Raw genomic sequence first — 20,447 nt, 5'->3', positions numbered from 1 at the left:
ACGCGTTACAGTCCCCCCTTGGGTCAGAGGAGTGAGGAGCAGAGCAAAGGAGAAAGAGAAGGCACAAAGCCCTTTATGGTAGTTCTTTTTATGCCAGGTAATCCAGACCAACTGTTATGTTGTAAGACCAGTTTAAGGTGAAAAAATCTTCCCCCTCCCTCCTCTGGAGGAATCTTTCCCTTTCTCTCTTTGTCTTGTGTCCAGCCTTCTCCTTCCCTCCTGCATATCTGGGACATGTGAGGGGGGTTAGTAATTGCCAGGTGGGACAAGCTCAGTGGCTTTCCATCCTATGATCACCAGTCTCCTGCCCCAGGGAACAGTACCAGGGGTCTGGGGAGGCTTGTCCCCATCCTGAAGCGTCCTTATAATTCTGAAACACAGACAGTCAACTCTCGTTGCCTTTGTCACAGCTGGTCCCTGGCACATGCAGGTCTGTGTCCACCAATAAGCCAGAGGTTTGGAGGAGACCCCCCAACACCTTTTGGCTGGGCTAGCACCAGGGACAGCTGGGTGAGAAGAAAGGTGGATGTAGGGATGGGCATACAGAAAAATACTGGAGTTAGAGAGTTTCCTCACTGAAACCTGACCCACCTATCAGCCCTTGTAAAACTTTCCATTTGCTTTCTAAACTCTGAGGCCTAAATGTCATATCATTTGCCCAGCCATAAATAGCTGAGAATTAAACAGACTGTGCTGCTTTTTGGCTAATAGATATGTTATCTAGTGCTGCAACCTTATCTTAAAATCCCACTGCTGTTTGCATTGGAGATCAGGACCTTAAGCTGTCCTTTTCTTTCCAAGTTTTAAAGTGCTGGCAGAACATTCATTCAGTTGTGCAACCTCCATTCAGAGGTTCTCAGGTCTTAGGAATGGGGATAATTTTTTGCCCTTTGACAGCTGCTGTAAATCAATACAGCAGCTGGAGGTCACTTATAGTCAATCAGTAACCAGTCCTGGCAGAGAGAAAACCACTAAATACTTGGTATTAAAACAGGCTCTAACCTGGATATTCTTGCTCAGGCTGACATTTTCACAGCTGTGACTTTAAAATCTGTCTCCATCCAGCCTCATTGGAGGTACAGCCTGGCCATGATCTTTTCCTGGTAATTATCCACAGGGAGAATTTCCCAGTACATGCACATGCATAAATTACAGCCAACTGGAGCACAAGTGCTCCAGGTGGAGGAAGTGGGTCCTGTGGTGCAAGGTGCTCATTTGGTGCCAGCTGAATTAATCCTCCTTTTTTCAGGAAATCATTAGGTATTGGCTGAAGTCATGTATGACCTTCATCACAACCACCTCCCTCAGGAACTGAGATCCTTGGCCAGGGGTGAATTCTTTCAGGGGTCTCTAATTTCTTTTAAAACAAGTTGAAACCTAGCTCTTAAATACCTTTGCTGTCTGAATCATATTCCAGTGGCATCATCACCGCTGTGTGCTCCTCGTTCTGGAACTGGTTGCCCAAAAAATCTTCTGCCTGACCTCATCTGGAGCCCCTGCAATGAGAACATGCTCAATTGCCTCTTTCCTTTGAGCTCAGCAGCTCTGGGCGTTACGTGATGCAGTATCTGTCCCTGAGTAATCACCCAGCCAGCTCTCTGTGCATGCAGTTCCTTGTACCCTGCCAGCTATGTGACACCAGCCCTGTGTGGCACCAGCCCCACGTACAATCTGTGTGCAGCAGCCACACACCATCACTTTGCTGCTGCTGCTGTTTGTCACCTGTTAACAGAGTGAGACACAACCACTCGTGACTCCTGTTGGGATCCAGGTGCTGGATGGTGTCCGTTCAGCTGCAGGGTTTGCAGGTTTGGGGATTGCAGTTCTTATCCTCATTCCAGGTTGGGAGTGAAGGAGGTGGGCACCTCATGTTGGTTCAGGGCTATCAAGTATCCATCAGATCCATCCCTGATCCCTGGGGAACTTCTGCAGGTCTCAGACCCAGCCAATGTGGGTCTGTTCCCAGCTTCTTGGTTCAACTCGATCTTAGGAAGTATTTTCCAACCTTAATGATTCTATGATTCTCTGTTGCTTCCTGAGCCAGTGTCTGTGGGGAATGCTGTTTCCTGCCTGTCTGCATGTGAAGGAAAGCTTTGACATGAGGTCATTGGCCATAGCCATGTGGCTTTGGAGGTGGCATCAATGCCCCAGATCTTCCTTGGAGACTCACACAGGCACTGGTGCGCCTTCTGAGCCCACAGCCATGCAGCGAAAGGACTCAAGGAAGCTTTTCCCTTTCTCTCTCCTCGTATACATTTTATATAAACTAAATACTAGCATTTCCTTCCAGCTTTCTGACAGCCTGAGAGAAAGACCCCACAGATGGAACCTGAGCTCATGAGCAACACAAAAGGGACTTCCTGGTGAGGAGCCACATGCACATGCCCATTAATCCTGAAAGGTGGACCAACATCCTTGCACTGGCCCCATGCAGGTAGCATCCCCAGGCTGCTGGACTGGTCAGGCTTGAATTTTAGGCTTCTTAAGGATTTAATAAGAGGCTGAACTAAAATACTGGCTTTGAATGGAGAGCTGAATTCTTCAAGGTCAGAAGGTGGAGAGGCTTGGGGTCAGTCCCATGTCACAGGGAGATGTGGTGCTCCCAGCACTGCTAGGAACGGGTTTTTTTTCCTGGTGAGCAGGTGAGGGATGCCTGTGGCACTGCTCCTTCTGCATCAGGGTACCTGTGATGGTTCTGTGCAGTGGGCCACAGCCATGGGCACTCCAAGGGGCTCACAGGATCATGTCTGGAGATTTGGGCAGGAGCTACACAAGAGTGGTTAGGGAGTTGGGCTGCTCTGTTCAGTGTCCATCTCACCCCACCACATTGGAAAACTGACCCAGAGTGTCTCCCAGGATCTCCTGTGCAGGAAAACCCTTGCATACCAGGCCTGCATGTCCCAAAGAGGCTGGCAGACACCTTACACCTTGCACAGCCCTGACTTTCAGTGCCTCAGAGAACTTGCATGCTGCATGTTTTAAGTGCCTGATGCCTTCCCAGGGCATCACCAGGGCTTCACCAGGAGGGAAAGCCAATAAAGCACTTTTGAGCCAAGGCTTCAGCAATGCCCTGTGCTGGCTAGAGCAGCAATGAATCCTCTGCTTTCTGCTCCCAGCTATGTTTGCATCCCAGCTCTTCTGAACAACCAGCTCCATGTCTCCCAAGTCATTCCAACACTCCCGAGTCACTTCAGCACTCCCACACTTACAAAATCCCCTAACTTTAGGAAAAAAAGGAGCCATACAAACCCTGTCTTTATTAAACCTTCATCCTCCAAAACCTTTGTGTCAGTATGGCAAGAACATGCCACTTCCTACAGGTTGCTCAAAAAATGGCAGATGAGCCATGGGTCAGTGGTGGCTGCCACAGCCAGGGATGATCTTGTGGACATGCTGGCTGCTTCAGAGGGCAGCAGGGCTAGCATCTCCCATCTGCAGAAAATGGTCTCCACAAGAACATACACAAACATTAGGGGCCTTTATTTGGATTTTTTTTTCACATACACTTAGGAAAGGTACAACAAAAACCCCAGAAGATATTTTCTTGGTCAGCAAAGCCTAGTCCAGACTCCTCTCTCCCTCCCACACATCTTCTTGTGAAATTACCCAAATAACTGGAGATTTAGATCTGTTCCTGTTGCAGGAACATTTCAGAAATAAACCAAGCCCAAATCACCGGGAGAAGAGCCCAATTCTCCATCCTGCAGTGGTCTCTACCCATGGTTTGGCTGCTGGTGCAGAGCATGGAATTAGGGGAAGCAGAGCTGAGCTAACATCCAATGCTGTTTCTCTCGCTGTGAGTTTTCCTCCCTGCAACAACCAAACACTCAACATGCACAGGCTTTGGGGGGTGCAGGTGTCCAACATCTGCCTGTTTAATCTCCTTCCTCAGCCCTTGCCGTACCTAGTCCCAACACAGGCCTGCAGCATGTGAACCCACTGCCAGCCTCAGCCACCCTGCAGCGAGCCCGTTAGATGGCACCATGGGGCAGCACTGGCTGCACATTCCTGCCTCTCTTCCTCCCTTCCTTCTTCTCACACAGACATGTCTTGACACTTCTACAGCCGTGAACTGGCCCTTTGTGTAGGGCAGCAAGCTCTAAGCCCTGCTACAGTCACTTGGCTGGGCACACAGAGCAAGGAGCAGGGACAAGGCTCACTATGTCTTGTTCGCCCCCCTTCTCTGCAATCACAGTCCTCAGCAAGGCAGGATGTTTCCATGATCAGCCTTTTCTTTATTTAAGGATTTTGTATAGGCAAATGTTACATTTTTTGGACACACAAATGTTAAAATTATTGATCCTATGCATACTCACCTGCTCCCACCCACAGCCTGTGCTGGCTGTCTTAGGGAATTCATTCATACACCTGTATACTATGGCCTGGTGGAAAGAGTATTCTGAGGTTTGAAAGATTCTAAAAAGGCTCTAAAAGGGTGACGTTGATAAAAGCCTTTAAATTGTCTGCTTTGTCTGCTTATGTTTGTGCAGTTCAGATTCAGGAGCTTTGTGTCTGTCTAATGCAGTTGGCAGACTGTGTATCACATTTTCCTAGGTTGAATTTTGTTCTGACTCCTCTTATTTTGCTCTCTCATCTATAAAAGCAGGATTGTTACTGAAAATAAGCAATAAATCACTGTGTATGCTCAGGTGTAAAAGCTTTTCAAAAGCAAGACAGTTGGCAGCACACTGCTGACTTGGCTTGGATTTTTTGTGATAGACAATATATTGATTGAAACCTAAATAGGGATGAGGGTGTTTGCTGACCTTGTTCTGGTGACAGAAATGTCATTTCAGGGTGAGATTGTGCCTTGAGCTTTTACAGGGACCTGTTGTCCTGGGCATAGGATCAAGGGAGTTTGTCCTTCAGTAAGGATTGCAAGATAGGTAGTAGTTGTAATTTAAAAATGAGGTTTTTAAAAGGAAAAAAAAAGGAAAATTGCAATTAAAAGAAGAAAACTCATGCATACGTTGGTTAAATGTGCACAATTGTAAATAGAGACAATAATTGACAGACTTTTCTCTTGAAATATTAGTGCTGCTGTAAGAAGCCAAGCGTGTTACAACGACAAATCAGACTGAAACTGAGACAGATTAAATTGACATTATATATTTCTTAGCTGTGTAGCCAAACAAATGTTATGAATTCTGTAATTTATGATGGAAGCTAGATAAAAATTTTGTAATTACTGAAGTGAGTCACCTAAATGGCACTCCTATATGGAGAAATTGATTTCAATGCAAGATTAATGGCCTTTTGCTGCTGGTTTACATGCCTGCCAAAGACCAAACTATGTTGTTGCTAAGCATCATTAATGGATTAAAATAGGGGTTCCACATAATTCCTACAGGGTATCTTCAAACAGTGTGTTTAGTTTGGCACTAGCCTAGCACTTGTTAGCCCTACTAATGGATCAGGGCAGCTCACACATGTGAGGGAGGTTAATGCAATCCCAGGAACTCTTTCAAAAGCTCACAGGTTTTCTTGTGAATGACTTCGCGGAGCTTGCGCACACGCCGGATGCTGGAGGTGCCCACAAAGCTGTCTGGCTGTAGGATGGCCATGCCATTGTGGACGTCCCCCATGATGATGAGCTGGCCATCCACTGTGGTCATGTTGGGACATGGGCAGCTCCAGTCCATGTTCAAAAGCGTGATTTCTAGTGGTTCCTTCCCCAGGAATTTTAATCCCATTTTGTCATCCTTGAGAATCTCCTCCACCGTCACCAGGGCGTGTCCTGAGTCTTGGTCTTCAGTCAGCTCCGTGATGCGGCCCAGGATGACAAAGTCGCTTTTGCAAAAGCTGGTCACCAGCTTCTGGCGGGGTTTGCAGGCCTTGCAGTGAGTGTTCTTCGGAAAGGGGCACATCTCCTCGCAGGCCTCCCGGCTCTCAAAGTTATTCTCATTGCCTCCACACCCACCGTAGATAAAGGACTGGCACTGCTTTGTCAAGCTGTTGTAGGCCCACCTTGGCTCATAGGCCTTGCAGTGGCCTTGAAGGGCAGGCAGGTTGCAGATGTTGATGGGGCCATTCATGCACGTTAGCATGCAACTCTCGTAAGTCTCAAAGTGGTTGAGGTTGCTGTTGCAGTTCCCATAGATGAAAGTAAAGCAGTTGTTTTTCTTGGCATCATAGTACCACCTGGTCTGCTCTTCCCCACAGTCTTCGCTGTCTGGCTGCTTCAGGCACTCATCGGTTGGAAAATGTGTTTTGTTCTGGGAAGTTTCCTTGGATGTGGGCTCTCCTCTGATGACTGACAAAGGGAAATCTGCCCGGAGGAGGCCACCAGTGTTCTGGGCAGTGCAGGTGTAGATTCCTGCATCCTGCAGCTGTGTGTTGTAGATGACCAGCTGGGCGATGTTGGTGACCACGACATTCCCTCTGACGTGGTTTGGCTTCATGATGACTTTGTCCTTCCCATCGACCTGCTTCTCCCATGTGATTTCTGGTTTGGGTCTCCCTGAAACGTCGCAGAGGAAGCTGACGGTCTCTCCCACGTAGACGGACTGATGGACGGGGTTGTTCACCAGTGCAGGTGGCAGGATATCAATGACTGTTGTTTCAGAATAGGCAGTGGTAGGGCGAACTGTTGTTTCTGGGGGGATAGGGCTAGTGTTTGGCCAGGTGAGATGGTACCTACAGGTGACCACGTTGAGTGTAATGCCTTTGATGCAGGCCTCTGCATCCATGTAGCACTTGTTGTAGTAGGTAAGTCCATCAGAGGCACAGGTAAAGCTTGGCTCCTTCTCACATCTGTCCTTGCACTTGCAGACGGGCTGCCCATCCCAGATGTCGCACTCTGAGCCTTGCTGGATGCACATGAAGCGGTCACAGGTTGCCTCTTTGGGCATCCCCACAGGCCCCTTTTTCCCCTTGATGTCCATGTACCGAGCAGCCACACAGCTCTTGGTTCCACAGACATTGGGGCAGCACTTCTCAAAGGTCTCGCACTCCTGTGGGGAAGGAAAATAACCTGATCATTACTGGGAACAGAGTAAAGGCCTTTTTGGAGACTCAGCAAGCAGAGAGCTCAGAAACTCAGCTCTGCCACAGATATTCATGGTCTGAAACTCATTGCCCCAGCTGTCAGTGAGTAGAAACATCCCCTCAGCATTTCTCAGGGGGTTCTGAAGTGCTAAAGAAGAAGACTCTTGAGAAGGAAAATGTATTTCTGTTTCTTAAGCACACACCTCCTCATAAGTCTTTACCCCAGAGTCACATGGATTGCTTGACTATGAACCAACCACCCCCTTCCATGCTTTCTGAAATGCCTGAGGACAAGCCCTGAGAAACACGAGCAGATGGAAAGTCTTATCATATGGCTGTAGGCAGTAATCCTTCTTATTTTCCACAGAAGTATGTAAAGTACTATTTGAATTCCCTGAGACTAACAGCCAGCTCTTGGAGGTGAAACTGCCAAGGATTTGTAATTGTGCACATTATAGAGGAAATAATAGAATATCTCAAAAGTAAGGTAATATTTGCTCCAAAAATAGTTTTTCTATGGTATTTAAAAAAACAAACCCCAAACAGCTCATTATGGCTTCTCTGTCCTATTTTAGTCTTATTTTCAAATGCAGCATCACTCTTCTACTGATTTATTACATCCTGCCTTGGCTACAGCCAGCTCTTAAATTGTGGTTAATTTTAGCAGAATTTTCATCTTCTGTGCAGAAAAGGTATTTTATATGTGTAACCAGGGTTGCTGGGTAGTTATAGATTACTTCAAGGGACCAGGAAAACTGCTCCCATGTGCCCAACAGGGCACACTTCTACCATGTGTTAAACCTCTAAAAGCCCACTAAAATCCATTAGCTTTCTCCATAAGTGAGAACAAAATGGTTTTTAAGCTACTAAGCTAAAGAGCTTCTCTTGAGTCCAGTATCCTTTCCTTACTGGGAAAAAGATGATCTAATATCAAAACTCTTTCCCCATTTCCAGCTGCACATTACTAGGTTTCAAAAGCAAAGCTAGAAACCAGGATTGCGGAGGTTTTCAGCTGAGGTTAAGGAGTGCGGCTTGGCAGAGTCCTTGGTTGCCTGCAGTACACTCTATCCAAAGTCCCAGGACTCTGTGCTGCCACTAAGCAAAATGAATATTTGTAACCAGTGGCTTCTGGCTTTCAGGTTTTGACCAGTAAATTATTAAAACATCATCATCTGCTACTGCTGCTGCTGCTGCTGGGGTTTTGAAAGTGTTTCAACTGTTCATTGCTACACCTGGTAGTTGGAACAGAGGCAGCTTATTTGGGAATGGCAAAAGTAAAAAGAGCACCTTCATTCCTAACACATGGGATCCATCTGAGTAAATGTCTTTGTTTACTTATAGTCAGAATTTTTGTCAGTTTCTCCCCCCCCCACTTTTTAACATCGCAGAAACAACCTGGCTACAGAGCACAAACCCAAACACTTTTTTTCAGCACAGTAAATGTTGTGTCAGCCAGGTTTGGGCTGCAGATGCTTTGTCATGGGACATGATGTAAGAATTAAGACTAGCAGGTATTTTCAAATGCCAGCTTGAGCTGGCAGTGCTGACAGGTTGAAAAATGAATTTTAGGGTGGTAAGCTAAACACATTTTAAGCTGGGAGCATCCCACAGAACATCTGCCTGGTCATTTTAGCCATGCCCTGTTCTGCACCCCAAGTAAGATTTGCACTTCAAATGCAGCAAAGGCTGATGACTTAAATGTCAAATCAAACTATTTTATACAGGATTCCTCCCAGGAATATAAAACATTGATGATGGCCACCAACAACAAAGAGCATAATTACACTGTTAAAATACTACAATTGGCCCCAGGGCATGCTGAGTTCTGGAGTATCAAATTCAGATATTTCTTTTGACATGAAAACAAGGAAAAGGATCAAAGAGAGTGAATGTTATACCCACACCAGCAAAAGTGACAGCTGGCACACACCTCCCCTCTTAACTGATAACTCATCAAACCTTTTCTATGTTATATAGGTCACAGGTCAATTCAATACATGCACTGTCTGCACTGGGTCCTGCCCAGTGCCAGTGCCCTTGCAGCTGGGACAGAAGGCTCCCACCAAACACCCCGAGCAGCCCCAGCAGCACCTGTAACGCAGAGACACAAAAATGTGCATCACTCACCAGGTCAGCGTCGCACTCCCTCTTGCAAGTGCTCTGTGCGTCGACCCACAGGTTGGGGTTCATGTCATTGGGGCATATTCCAGCATGGGAGTACCGGATTGGAGGTAGGGCTCTCCCTTTCAGAGAGACCTCCAGAAGCAAGAGGACACTGCTTTTCCCTAGCAAGATCCACATCCACCGAGTGAACAGCACCAACAACATCTCAGAATTTCTCCAGGGCAGTGGTAGTGTCCAAGTTGGAAGTAGTTCTTTTTTGCTTGGGGTTGCCTTTTTTTTTTTCTTTTCAGTAAGCCTTAAGTTTTTGAGGAACCCAGATGCACCTGACTTCAGTAAAAACTTCAGCAAGCTCCTCTGCTGTCTCTGTTGATAGTGCAGTTTGGTCTGGACCTCATTGGATTAAAGGTCCTAGAAAGTCACCCCCTTACTTTAAGAGAAATGCTACTTGTGCTAGCAGAGTTAGCTCTATTTATACCCTGCCTCTGTTAACAACTCAGAAAAAGTAAACTTGATTTCTTTGACAGGCACACGCTTCCTATGTCCTGGTGGCAGTCAGACAGATTTGTTGCAAGAAAAAAAAGCTGGAAAGAGTTCAAAAGGCTGGAACTGGCATGGTGGGACCCCTGCATGTTTCTGAATGCAGGGAGGCCTTCTTAACCCCTTTAGACCTAAAGTACTTCCCTATGCTAAGAATGGCATTTACTTCTGAAAGGGAACTTGTGTAAGTAACAGGGACTGAAGTCAGGGGATTTCCCCACGGCAAGGGGCTACACAATCACTTGCTAAAAGAAACAAATAATAGGATTGAAGCAATTAAAGCCAGAATATCATATTTTAACAAAGGAAGTAGGGAAAAAATAACTTATTTAAACTTAGGATCAACAAAGCATAATGTCTTCGTAACTTCTCCTGGGGCTCCTCCGAACTTTTTCTTCTCTTTGGTTGGGAGATTTCCATGATGCGAAGTTTAATGCTGCCTTCCAGTCCCACCAGGAAGATGTTAAAAGTGTCCCTGAATTCCTCCACATTTTCTGACAGCCAGATCCCATTGTACAGTGCATTGCTGACCCCTTTAACAGCAACAACAAAAAATAGAAGTTCAACTCTATGGAAACCTGCATAAAGGAATGTACAGCATTTTTGCATTGGGGGGTGGGAGGGAAACAGTCAAGCTGAGTTCCTCATTCCCTGACTATTACAGCAAGGGGCTGATCCTGCTCGTGCTGAACATGTGCCAAAATCCTGAGATAAGTGGCAGAAGTCTGAGCTGCTCAGCACCTTCCAGGATTAGGGCCTCTTGGCTGAGTTTTGGGCTAGCTTGGGTGGAGCCTGCATGTTGCTAAGGGCCTCCTGGGACAATCAAGTAAGTTTGCATCCCATGTGGAGGTTCTGCGGGGCTGGACAAGCGGCACTGTGCCTGGATAGGAGGAAAGGTTGCGCATCCACTCCATGTCCAGTGCTGAGAGCTGCAAAGCCAGTCAGAGTCAGGCCTTTACTTTTTTCCACTGGGCTTATAAATCCAGGGGTGTTTTTCATGGCTGAGTTTGGACCTAATTCTCCCCTGAGCAATGATGGCTGCAAACCAGCACAACCAGCAGTGAACTGGGTCACCATGGGGCTTCTGCTCTTCCCTTGGGGCCAGACAGCAGAGCACAGTGACCTGCTGGTGTTTCCCGGTATCACCTGCGGGAGAAAGGGAGGGCAACCTGGAGCCAACCTGCCCCGGGCTGTGGCATTTCTATACCAGCCCAGGCTTATAAAAGGGACTGTTGTAGCTCTGATTTGTGGTCCTGCATTAACCATATGCACAGTATTTGAATTTCATGGGACTTGCAGAGGGAAGTTGTCCAAATTAGCTATTTATAAGGAGCGAAGTCAATGGCCAGGCAGCATTTTGCAGTTGATTTATTCACTCTGAAACTTTAGAAACCTGCATGACATTTGTACAAAGTGTGGCTGTGCGCTAAATGTTTTATTCAGTACTTGTTTACAAACTCAGCACCCTGTGATGCCTAAAAAAGCCAACCAAAAATGACACATGCCCAAGAGGCACTTAAAATTCTTGCAGCTCTATTGACAACTAAATCACATGTATTAGTGGTTCTGTTGACTAAACAAAGACACTTTATATTGTAAAACTGACTACAGATAAGCTTTGAAACCAGCTGTATGTGGGTCTCGAGGAGTGCAGGTATCCAGGGTGCTGGAAGAGCTGCCTTGTTGACCTCAACAGCCACTGCACATGCAGGGAGTTTTTCCTCAATCCATTGCATTGCCACAGACTAGCCATGGATGTGATTTTTCCCTGCGAGCTTTAATCTTTTATGGCTGTTTTACACCTTACCTGCTGGGCCACAGGTGGATTTTACAGTCTCCATCTCCTCTCCTAGTGCCAGACAGCCATGTCCTTGCTAGCTTTGGTGAGTGAGAGACACACTAATGTGGGCCACCATAGGTAGAACTCTGCTCCAAACAGGAAAAAACAGCACTATCTTATTTTTAACTGTCCCTGACCAGGGATCCCTTGCCCAGTGGCACATTTCAGCTGTGGGGAAGCACAGCGGGGCTCTGAAAAATCAGATACTCATTTGCATCAGATAGGCAGAGCAGCCTTCTGCTTTGCTATGTCCTTCTCCACCCACAGGGATATTCTCCAGCGACAGGTAAGTCCCATTGCAGTTTTCTGCTTTCAGCTCTGAGGAATTGTGTTCCTGGATCAATCCCTTGGCCACTTGAGTTCAGCCAGGAGAGAGGAAAACATTGCCATAAATTTCCCTGTGAATGTAGGCAGACAGCTCCAGAAGGCAAGGGAAGCAGTGAGGGGCCCAAACAACCCTTGACAGCTGCCCTGTTCCTGCCAGGACATCCCAGAGATGCTGTTTCCCAGCCTGAAGAGCACATCCAGGAGGGAAACCACTGTACAGGCTGCCCCAGGTTGGCTCAGGGACAGCAGGGACCCTGATTGTCCCAGCATGGACAGCCAAGCTCTGACTAATGCACTCACTGTCTCCTGAGTTTCATTGAGGGCTGTTTACTTGCCTGTTTTAAGTTAATTTAACTACAGTGATCTCAGTGAATCTGACTGGACACTCCAAAATACCACCAGTTAATGCCAGTTGTGAACTGAGGTCTCTGTCATGGTCCGCGAGCCCAGTTTTTCTGTTCCTCCTTGTGTATAAAGCACTGTGCATTTTTTCTTTAATATAAGCGATAAAGTAATCCCCATTCTCCATTTCTATGAACAAATCCATTATGAAAGCTGATTTTATGACTTATCTCAGCCATGTCAGATACTGATGTGATAAAGGTCTTCCCAAAAGAGATCAAGCCTTAGAAGCAACCCTATTAACTGCCCCAAAATCCCAAATCTTTCTGATCAAGATGCTGGAATGAATGAGTCTGCTGGATGGGGAACTTCAATGAACTTCTCTGGATCTTAGATGGACAAACCTGAGCCCTAATGGCACAAAGCAACATCCTGGGTCTGCTCCCAGCAGTGGAGACATTGGTGTGTGACCAGCCTCAGTCCTGAAAAGCCCTCCTAGGAGGGCTTGCCTGTTTGTCCTGCCCTGAACCACAACAAATACCCAAGGTCCTGGTTAGGGTTATTAATCTAGAACTGGCTTAACTGTTGTTGGGTTTTTTGTAAATTATAGTTTCTTTGTCCTTTTTCCTGCCCTCCTCTTCTGTGCCAAGTGTTGACCAAGCGTGTGCTGTGACACCTTTTAATTGAGGATGGAAACAGGATTCTCTGGTGCACAGAAAAGTATAATTTTATTTGGGTAGTTTTTCTTAAGCCACACTAAAAGAGTAGCAAACTGTTGATCAGATTTACTAGGCCAGCAGTCCTCATCTGGAGTTACTCAGTGGAGGGTGGATTAATTTGTTGGTTTTATTGTGGAAGGCTCTTGGCAGGAACTGTCCCCCTGCGATGTTAAAACTCCAGCTCCTATTGATCTCTTCCTCAGCACAGGGGCTCTTCCAGCCCCAGCCTCTCGTGCTCCCTGGGCCCACTGCCATTGGCAGCTGGGTTTGCCAACACAAACACGAGGTACCCCCTCTCCAGACAGGCTGTGACTCATCACTGCTGGTGGCACTTTGCTGCCTACCCAAGGCTCCTGGCTGGACTGGCGGTGCCATGGATGTCCCCAGCACATGCTGCAGATTAAGGCCAGAGGTAAAGGTTGGATGCTGGACCTGCTCTGCCTCTGAGAGTAGCATAAAAAAAGGACTCTGTCTGGTCCTTGAAGCTGCCTTCCTCCTCATCTCACAGGACAGCTGGTGACAGCACGGTCTGGTCCCAACTCCCTGCACTCGCTGTTCACAGCATCAATGAGCCCCTTCCTCCAAATGGAACACCCAAATATGCCTTACCAACCAGGGACCCTGGTCATGCAGGCTGCTCCAAGGAGATGCTCTTCAGCATGCACCTTCTGTAGGTGGCTCCTTGTCCATGCACAGCTGAAAATATGATGCCTGTACTCTAAAAAAAAACTGTTTCATTTAGACAGTAACAATGTTCCAAGCTGTATGTAAAGCTTATTGCACTTAAAGCTGATAGCCAGACATTTAAAAGGGAACGTCACTGCCAGATCCCTTTTGGTGTGCAGCTGCCAACTGCTTGTCTCAAGCAGGAACATTGCTTCCACAGAGAAATACAGATAATGCCTTGGGACTTCAGCTTTATCTTGCTTTGGACTGCAAAGAGTCAAACCTTCCCCTTTGAGTGATATCCTGAACCTAGGCAGGACCTGCTAAGTGGATGGCCAGGGATCCCATCTTGGATGCTTATCACAGCCCTCAGAAGACCACACATCTCCTGCTGGCTGAATGGTTGGCCAAGCAAGGAGGATTTCTGGCAGCATGAGATGCACCTCTGAACATCAATGTGCAGGCAAAGGCTGCTGTGCTGGCCACATGCTTTGGGAGCACATGCACACACGCCAGGCAGATTTGGGCTGAAGGTGTACAATGGGAACAGCCTGTCTGTGTCCTATTTCAGCTCCCTTCATATGCATAATTAGCAGCAGAGGCATACTTCAGTTTTCCTCAAATTAAGATAGAAATCTCCCTGTAAGCATCCAGAACTAACAAGTGCTGGTTTTGACTTCTAAAATAACATATCTGAGTAGATCCCAGAGAGCAGGGAAAGCTCAGTGGGCATATTTGGTATGGTGATTGCTCACTGAAAGAAGCTGCTGTTGATGTACACACTGCCTCATGTGCAGCTGCTCAGTAAGCAGGAGTTAATGTTGTTAGACAAAAGGGCTCAGTTTGGCAGGGGGAAATCAATAATGTCAGGGAGTTTATTACAGGGTTATGGGCCACCTGCTAGAACTCAGCATTAGGCCTGTGTTGCATTGTGTTTTGGGAAGAGCTGATGGCACTGCACTCAGACAGGGCTAATGCCAGAATTATTATTTTATGCCTCAGCAGATGGCTTCTGCTCAGAGGTTTTATCTTTGAGTGCAGACATAAGACTAATCATCATTTGCTTTCTCTTTCTCTGCTAACGTAAGCTGGGCAGGAAGCACTTGCCAGTTTGATGATGGCTCCTTATTGTTTGGTTTATTCTGTCTGAAACAGAACAGCAAGAGGCACCAAGGATACAAAGGAAGATAATCAATGAGATATCTGTCATCAGAGAGATAAGGGGAAAAGCTGAGCTCAGAAGCTAGTCTTTCACCAGCCCATCTCTTTCTGTCTCTATTTCAGAAACAAAGCCTAAGATATCCCATAGATAATTTGGAGAGGTCATGTTGGTATCTTTGGATTGTCAAGATTGCAAAGATGAAATGTTGGGAATGGGTTCATCCTGCCTTAGAGCAGGGTGATCTAAATCACTTCCTAAACTTCCTTCCAGCTCTGTTGTCTGTCACTGTCAATGCTGAGAGAGACCTGCTCCATCAATTAAGCTTTGAGTTAGGGAAATCTGAGGTCTATAATGCAACCTGGAATACCAAGAAATAGAAATCACAGTCACAGTGCTACCAGTGCAGGGCCAGCACTTTCTGTATTAGGACCTCTCAGCTACCTGATGTACAGGCTGGACCAGGCCCTGTCACCTGCTGAGCATGGCAAATACAGACACCATGGACACATGACTGCAGCACAGATGCTTGAGCACCTTGTTTTGTTACAGGTTTTAGGAGTTCATAGTAAGTTTTATGGCAAGCTTGAATAACAGCACATTTGGGAACTGGCACCAAACCCATGGTGTGCAAATGGAGATGTTCCCATGGCTTGCAGCACTGCTGTGTGACTGTGTGAGCCATAGCATAAAATCCTTGGGATTGAACTGGTATATTTGTTGTTGTTCTTCATGACTTTCAGTTGTTCTGCTTGGTTCCAGCTCGATTTGAAACAAAGCTCAGAATAAAAGTGAGGTGCAGGCCTGGCACATGCTCAGGCTGAATGTTCAGCACATCTTTCACCAGACCCGGTAGTGTTTCTCCAGGAACCTAAGTTAATTTAGTTCCCCATGTAGAACTAATGAATATAGCTGAAATAGCTGAACCCATTGCACAGATTCACTTTAGTCTACAAATGACCCTAATTTAACCTCCCTTATATTTACTTTTAGGAATTTAAAGCTGGGAGGAAATCACTTGCTGAATATCACACAGCAACAGCCACAAAAGCTTGGAGTCCCAAGACCCTGCTGCCAGCCTCATGGGCACCATTTCCTTCTCAAAATGCAGGTTCAGTATATAAAAGTCACATTGCTTTTGTTTGTGATGTGATCCAATTTATATAAACAGTAAAGTTTTAACGTGCTGTACTAATTTAATTTAACCCCAAGCCTTAATTCCCTGTGACTTCAGCATGAAGGAACCATCTCTTTGTCACTTGGGGCTGATAATTTTTTAGAAAGATTATGAACATTTCAGTGGAGGAGAGTTTGTGAGGTGGGATTAAACTGCTGCAGATTTGCATGATTTTGTGTTCCATTTTGAGACTTTACCAAATCCCTGAATCTGTGGAAGTCTGGAACCCTCCTTTGGGCTGGGAGCCTCTCCAGGAGATGCAGAGCAGTGACTTGGCTTTTCATCAGGCAATGAGTGTTGGCTTCTACAGACAACGTGGAAGTTCCAGAGCTCCTCTGTGGGTTCGGTATCCAAAACTTCACTATAAACAAGCTAATTTTTACAAAATGGAACTATTTCCATTCCTGCAGATACCATGAAATCCCTTTAGCAACAATTCTGTCTTGGAATTTAAATTAGGCCAAAATTCCTTTTTAACTGAAGAGTTATTGCCCTGATTTGGCTTCACTGGCCATTAGCAGTCCTGGCTGTTACACAGCACATCCCCTACCCATGGCCCAGAGGGTGACCTCTGCCAGGAGCTGTCCCTGCCTTCTAGGCTGAGCACATTAAGTCTTTCCAAGAGGTGAACTATTTTGTTTTAGTTTGCCCTATGTGCCACCAGATGCAAGGCATCACACAGTCTGCATCGGTTGGACCCAGACAGTGGCAAACAGAAGGAGACAGAACAGCTCTTTGGGGCTACTGATGCCCTTATTGGAAGTGTCCAAAGGTGGCAGGGTGCAGGTCTGGTTTTTAAAGGTGCTCTTCTCCTGGCATTTATTCAACAGCACATCTGAACAATAGGCTAGAGGTGTGAGTGATGTCTGCAAACCAGCGATGATCCACTTCCATTGATCTTTTGAGCAGCTAGCTCATACTTCCTGCCCTGACAATGGGACGCTTGTCTGCATTTAATAGCTTTTTTTCACCGTTGCTCTTTCTGATTATAGCTAATTCAACATACATTCGTATTTTGATCTTTTATTTTTTTCAGAGTCCACCTGCAGCTCACAGCATAACAGGGTCTGCTGAGATGCAGTACTTTCTTTTCATGGCAGTTTTGGAGATAATGGGTCCTGTCTGACACAATGGTGGCCAGCAGAGTGATCCTAGGTTTAACAGATTCACGTGGTTTAATCTTTACAACTTCCTTGTGCCTTTAGGGCCAGCATGTTAGGCTCAGTGCTCTGTATCACCAATTGCTGGGATTGTGTTTAATGACAGACACAGCAGACGGTCTTTGAGCTGGGGGATAAAAAAGAACCAGAGCATCATTAGTGGTGAGTGTTTCACATGCTCTGTAATGGCCTGATTTTTTTCCAGTTGAAGTCGATGTAAATATTCTGCTGACTTCAAAAGGGAACAGGGTGAGGTTACAGCCAAGTACTCTTGGAAATCACATCCAGTGCTTGATTTTTCTTGACCTGAATGGCAGTTCAGTCAGCTCTGCTTCCACAAAGAAGCTTTCAGGAGCCCTGGAAAAGCCGCCGCCGGAGTGCTTTTAGCCCTGGGTTCACATAGTAGCAGCATGTGAATTGTGGCAAATTTAGAGGCCGATTCAGTCCTCCCAAGTTTTGACTCCACTTCTGCAGATGTCTGGCTGGCATCACTCTTGCTCTCTCCTCACTAACTGTGAGGGAGTTCAGGGCAATGGGATTCCCATGGAGGTACTTCAGTTTGGTGGGGCGAACTCCTGCACTGGGGCAGCAGAATGTGGGGTACCCTCGCAAGACCTTTGGCTTTGCTGTTCATCAGCCAGGAGAACAAGCTGGTCAGAATGCCTGGAATATCTTTACAATGTAGCATGAGCTGTGGTTCTGTCTCTTCCCAGCCCAGAGAAAATGGTCTTGAATTATTTTTCTCCTTTTTCTCTTTTTTTTTTTCTGGGAAGGGGTGTTTTTTCTTTCATAATTTTGCACATTTTCTTTTGTGTTTGTGTAACATCATACTTAAAAAGCTCTATGAGAGTGGAAAATCAAACTTTTCTAAACATTTCCAAATATTTCCATTAACTAATTTTCTTTTGAAGTCAATCCGATTTGTCAGTTTGGAATTCTTATCTCCACAGCAACTTTTCCTGTCTTTGCCACTGACTTTTGTGAGCCCAGAGCAGTTGCTCTATGCAGTACAGCTTCCACCTCCCTGAAGGGGACTAAACAGGTCTCAAGTGGGTCAAGTGACATCAATTTAACTTTGGAACCCCAACTTCTTGCCACTCCCTCAGAGCCATGTGTGAGTGTGAGATGTGATTTGCTGCAACTGAAAAAACATTGGGAAAAAATGGTGAATGCAAAAATTGTATCTCTAGCCATTTGTTCACATCTCTTAAAGTGAAGTTCAAGCACAGCCCTTTCTAATTCATACACACACACACACACACACACACACACACACAGACACACACACACACACTTTGTTTTTTAAACTTTGCCACGGTCAGAAACCCAATAGTGCAATTGTTTCAGGACAATATTTTCAGCTTTCTCAGCTCCTTTTTTATTTTTCTGAGGAATCCAGTGTATCCGTGGCCATAAAAACCAGGTTAGTGCACAGTAGAGGCTTTCATGGCCACTAATCTTGATGACAAAATTATTCAAACAAACACTTCTTGTGTCACCGATATATATTATGTAAAACCTTGTGACTTTGATTATGTGTCTATAATACAGATTAGTCTGTTTGGGTGTTTGGTGCTGACCTTCAATAAGCTGCTAAAGTATTAGCAAGAATTTGCAAGTGACAGGCAGGCAGAGGTGCTGTTCTGCCTAATCCCATTCTCAAAACTCTGGCTATATATGTCTGAACAGTTTCTGCTGCTTTCCTTGAGGTACCAACCAGGTTCTTTCTTTCTCAGCCCCCTCCCAGCCACCTTTATCCCTCTTTCCACTGCTGTAATGTGTCACAAATGTTGGAAGATTTTACTAACCTTATGAATTAGAGCCAGGGAAACAGCGAGAACAAATTTAGAATAGGAGGCAGAGAATGTACCAGCTGGGAGGTGATGCTGTCAATCTCCATGGAGACCTCTTTAGTTACAGCGTTGCTAATTACTCTCACGAATTGTATAGTGCCTGGTTGAAAGCCTGGCCAAGTCAACGGAGAGTTCCAAACTGACTGGCTGTGTCTTGTGCTCATGAGGGATGCACAGGGCACAGCCCCTTGGGGTAACCAGTTATGATTTGCACTGGGGTCTTTCTCCTTGATGGCCAAAACACATCCTAAGGAGAATCCAAACACCTTCATCTGATCTTCTGCATGAGGCCAGCTTTTTCTAAAGAAAAGAGCTCTGGAGCTCTTGGTTAGCAGAACAGTTGTTGTTTTTTTTTCTCAGGCATGCAAGTGAAACATCTCTGTCATCTTGTGAACTTTCCACAGGAGTCAGCTCCTGCAGGAGATGAAGTGGGACAAGATTCACAGAAGCCTTTTGATTCCAAATGCCTAGACAGGATATCCCTCTATGCAGGATTCAGGCAACTAGTTATATTTGCCCCTTATCTCCAGGATGAACGTGTTTCATGAATTAGTAGGGCAAAGGGAGGGACTACAGACACGGGCAGAGAGGAATGCAGCCAAAAATTTGGAGAAAAAGCAAAGGCAGTCCCTTTTCTGCAGTTTTCCAGGTTAGGATGTCTCTGAGTTCAGAAGGGATTGGGCTGACACCTGGGGACACTGCTACAACCCCAACACAAGCAACAGCCATCCTCAGGGGGAGAAATTTGGTTCCACGACACTGCAGCTCAGGCTTGTCATTACTGGAAGCCAAACTGGCTTTAGGTACTAGTCCACTGAACAATTTCCTCTTGTTATCAAAATCTATTGGACTTCTTAACCACAAGTCCCTGAGCTGATGCACCACGCCCCTCAGGTTCCAGGTCTCTGATTTGTTTCTTCAGAAATTATTTATTATTATTCTACAAACAGAAATAAGATTAAATTAACAATTGGAAAAAAAAAATCAGCCACACACCATGCCTGATTTCTAAAGGCATTTGGCTGCCTGAGCAGATCTTTCCCTTGCAGATCACCATTCCCCCAAATATAAATGCCATTTTCCAAACTTCCTGTCAAATTTCACTCCATGCTGTAGGCGTGTGAAGCTGTGTGCATGAGTGTGTGCTCACACCTGCTTAAATGTCCCTCTTTAGACACTCAGCTCCCTTTGAACCCCTGCAGGATGCTCAGCAGTGCTGAAAATCCATGAGATGGCTGGTTGCAGTGAAATTCAGGGGTGCTCCAGGGTGCTAAAACCTGTCCTGAATCCCAATCCTCTGCACCATTATCAGTGTAGCAATTCCTTCCAGGTGATTTAGTGAAAAAGCTGTCATTTATGGTCAAAAGAAAGATGATGGGTGTGTTCCCTGCAATTCTGGAATTCACTGGAAGGATTTTTTAATCTCATCAAAAATAGAGGAACTATTCTTGAGTAGAGCCCTATGCACCCTGCCTCAGGTGCTCATCTTGCCTGGCAGTAGGCGGCTGGAAATGTTTTGCTTCAAAGCTCATTCTCTCTGGATCCTTTGGCAGGGA

The 20,447-nt window shown here is 45.9% G+C and overlaps 1 protein-coding gene across 1 annotated transcript; it reads right to left on the bottom strand.

Moving 5' to 3' along the window:
• Positions 1-4,319: 4,319 nt before the first annotated feature.
• Positions 4,320-9,643, bottom strand: WFIKKN2 (WAP, follistatin/kazal, immunoglobulin, kunitz and netrin domain containing 2). Its single transcript, XM_030962072.1, has 2 exons — positions 9,115-9,643; positions 4,320-6,953 (listed from the first exon to the last, which is right to left on the bottom strand). The coding sequence occupies exons 1-2, from the start codon at positions 9,313-9,315 to the stop codon at positions 5,442-5,444; spliced, it is 1,713 nt and encodes a 570-aa protein (XP_030817932.1). The 5' UTR covers positions 9,316-9,643; the 3' UTR covers positions 4,320-5,441.
• Positions 9,644-20,447: the final 10,804 nt, after the last annotated feature.

This window comes from Camarhynchus parvulus, chromosome 18 (assembly GCF_901933205.1).
Source record: "Camarhynchus parvulus chromosome 18, STF_HiC, whole genome shotgun sequence".
NCBI classification, from domain to species: Eukaryota; Metazoa; Chordata; class Aves; order Passeriformes; family Thraupidae; genus Camarhynchus; species Camarhynchus parvulus.
Note: the sequence above shows the minus strand (reverse complement) of the source record. Positions and strands in the feature narration are given on the sequence as shown.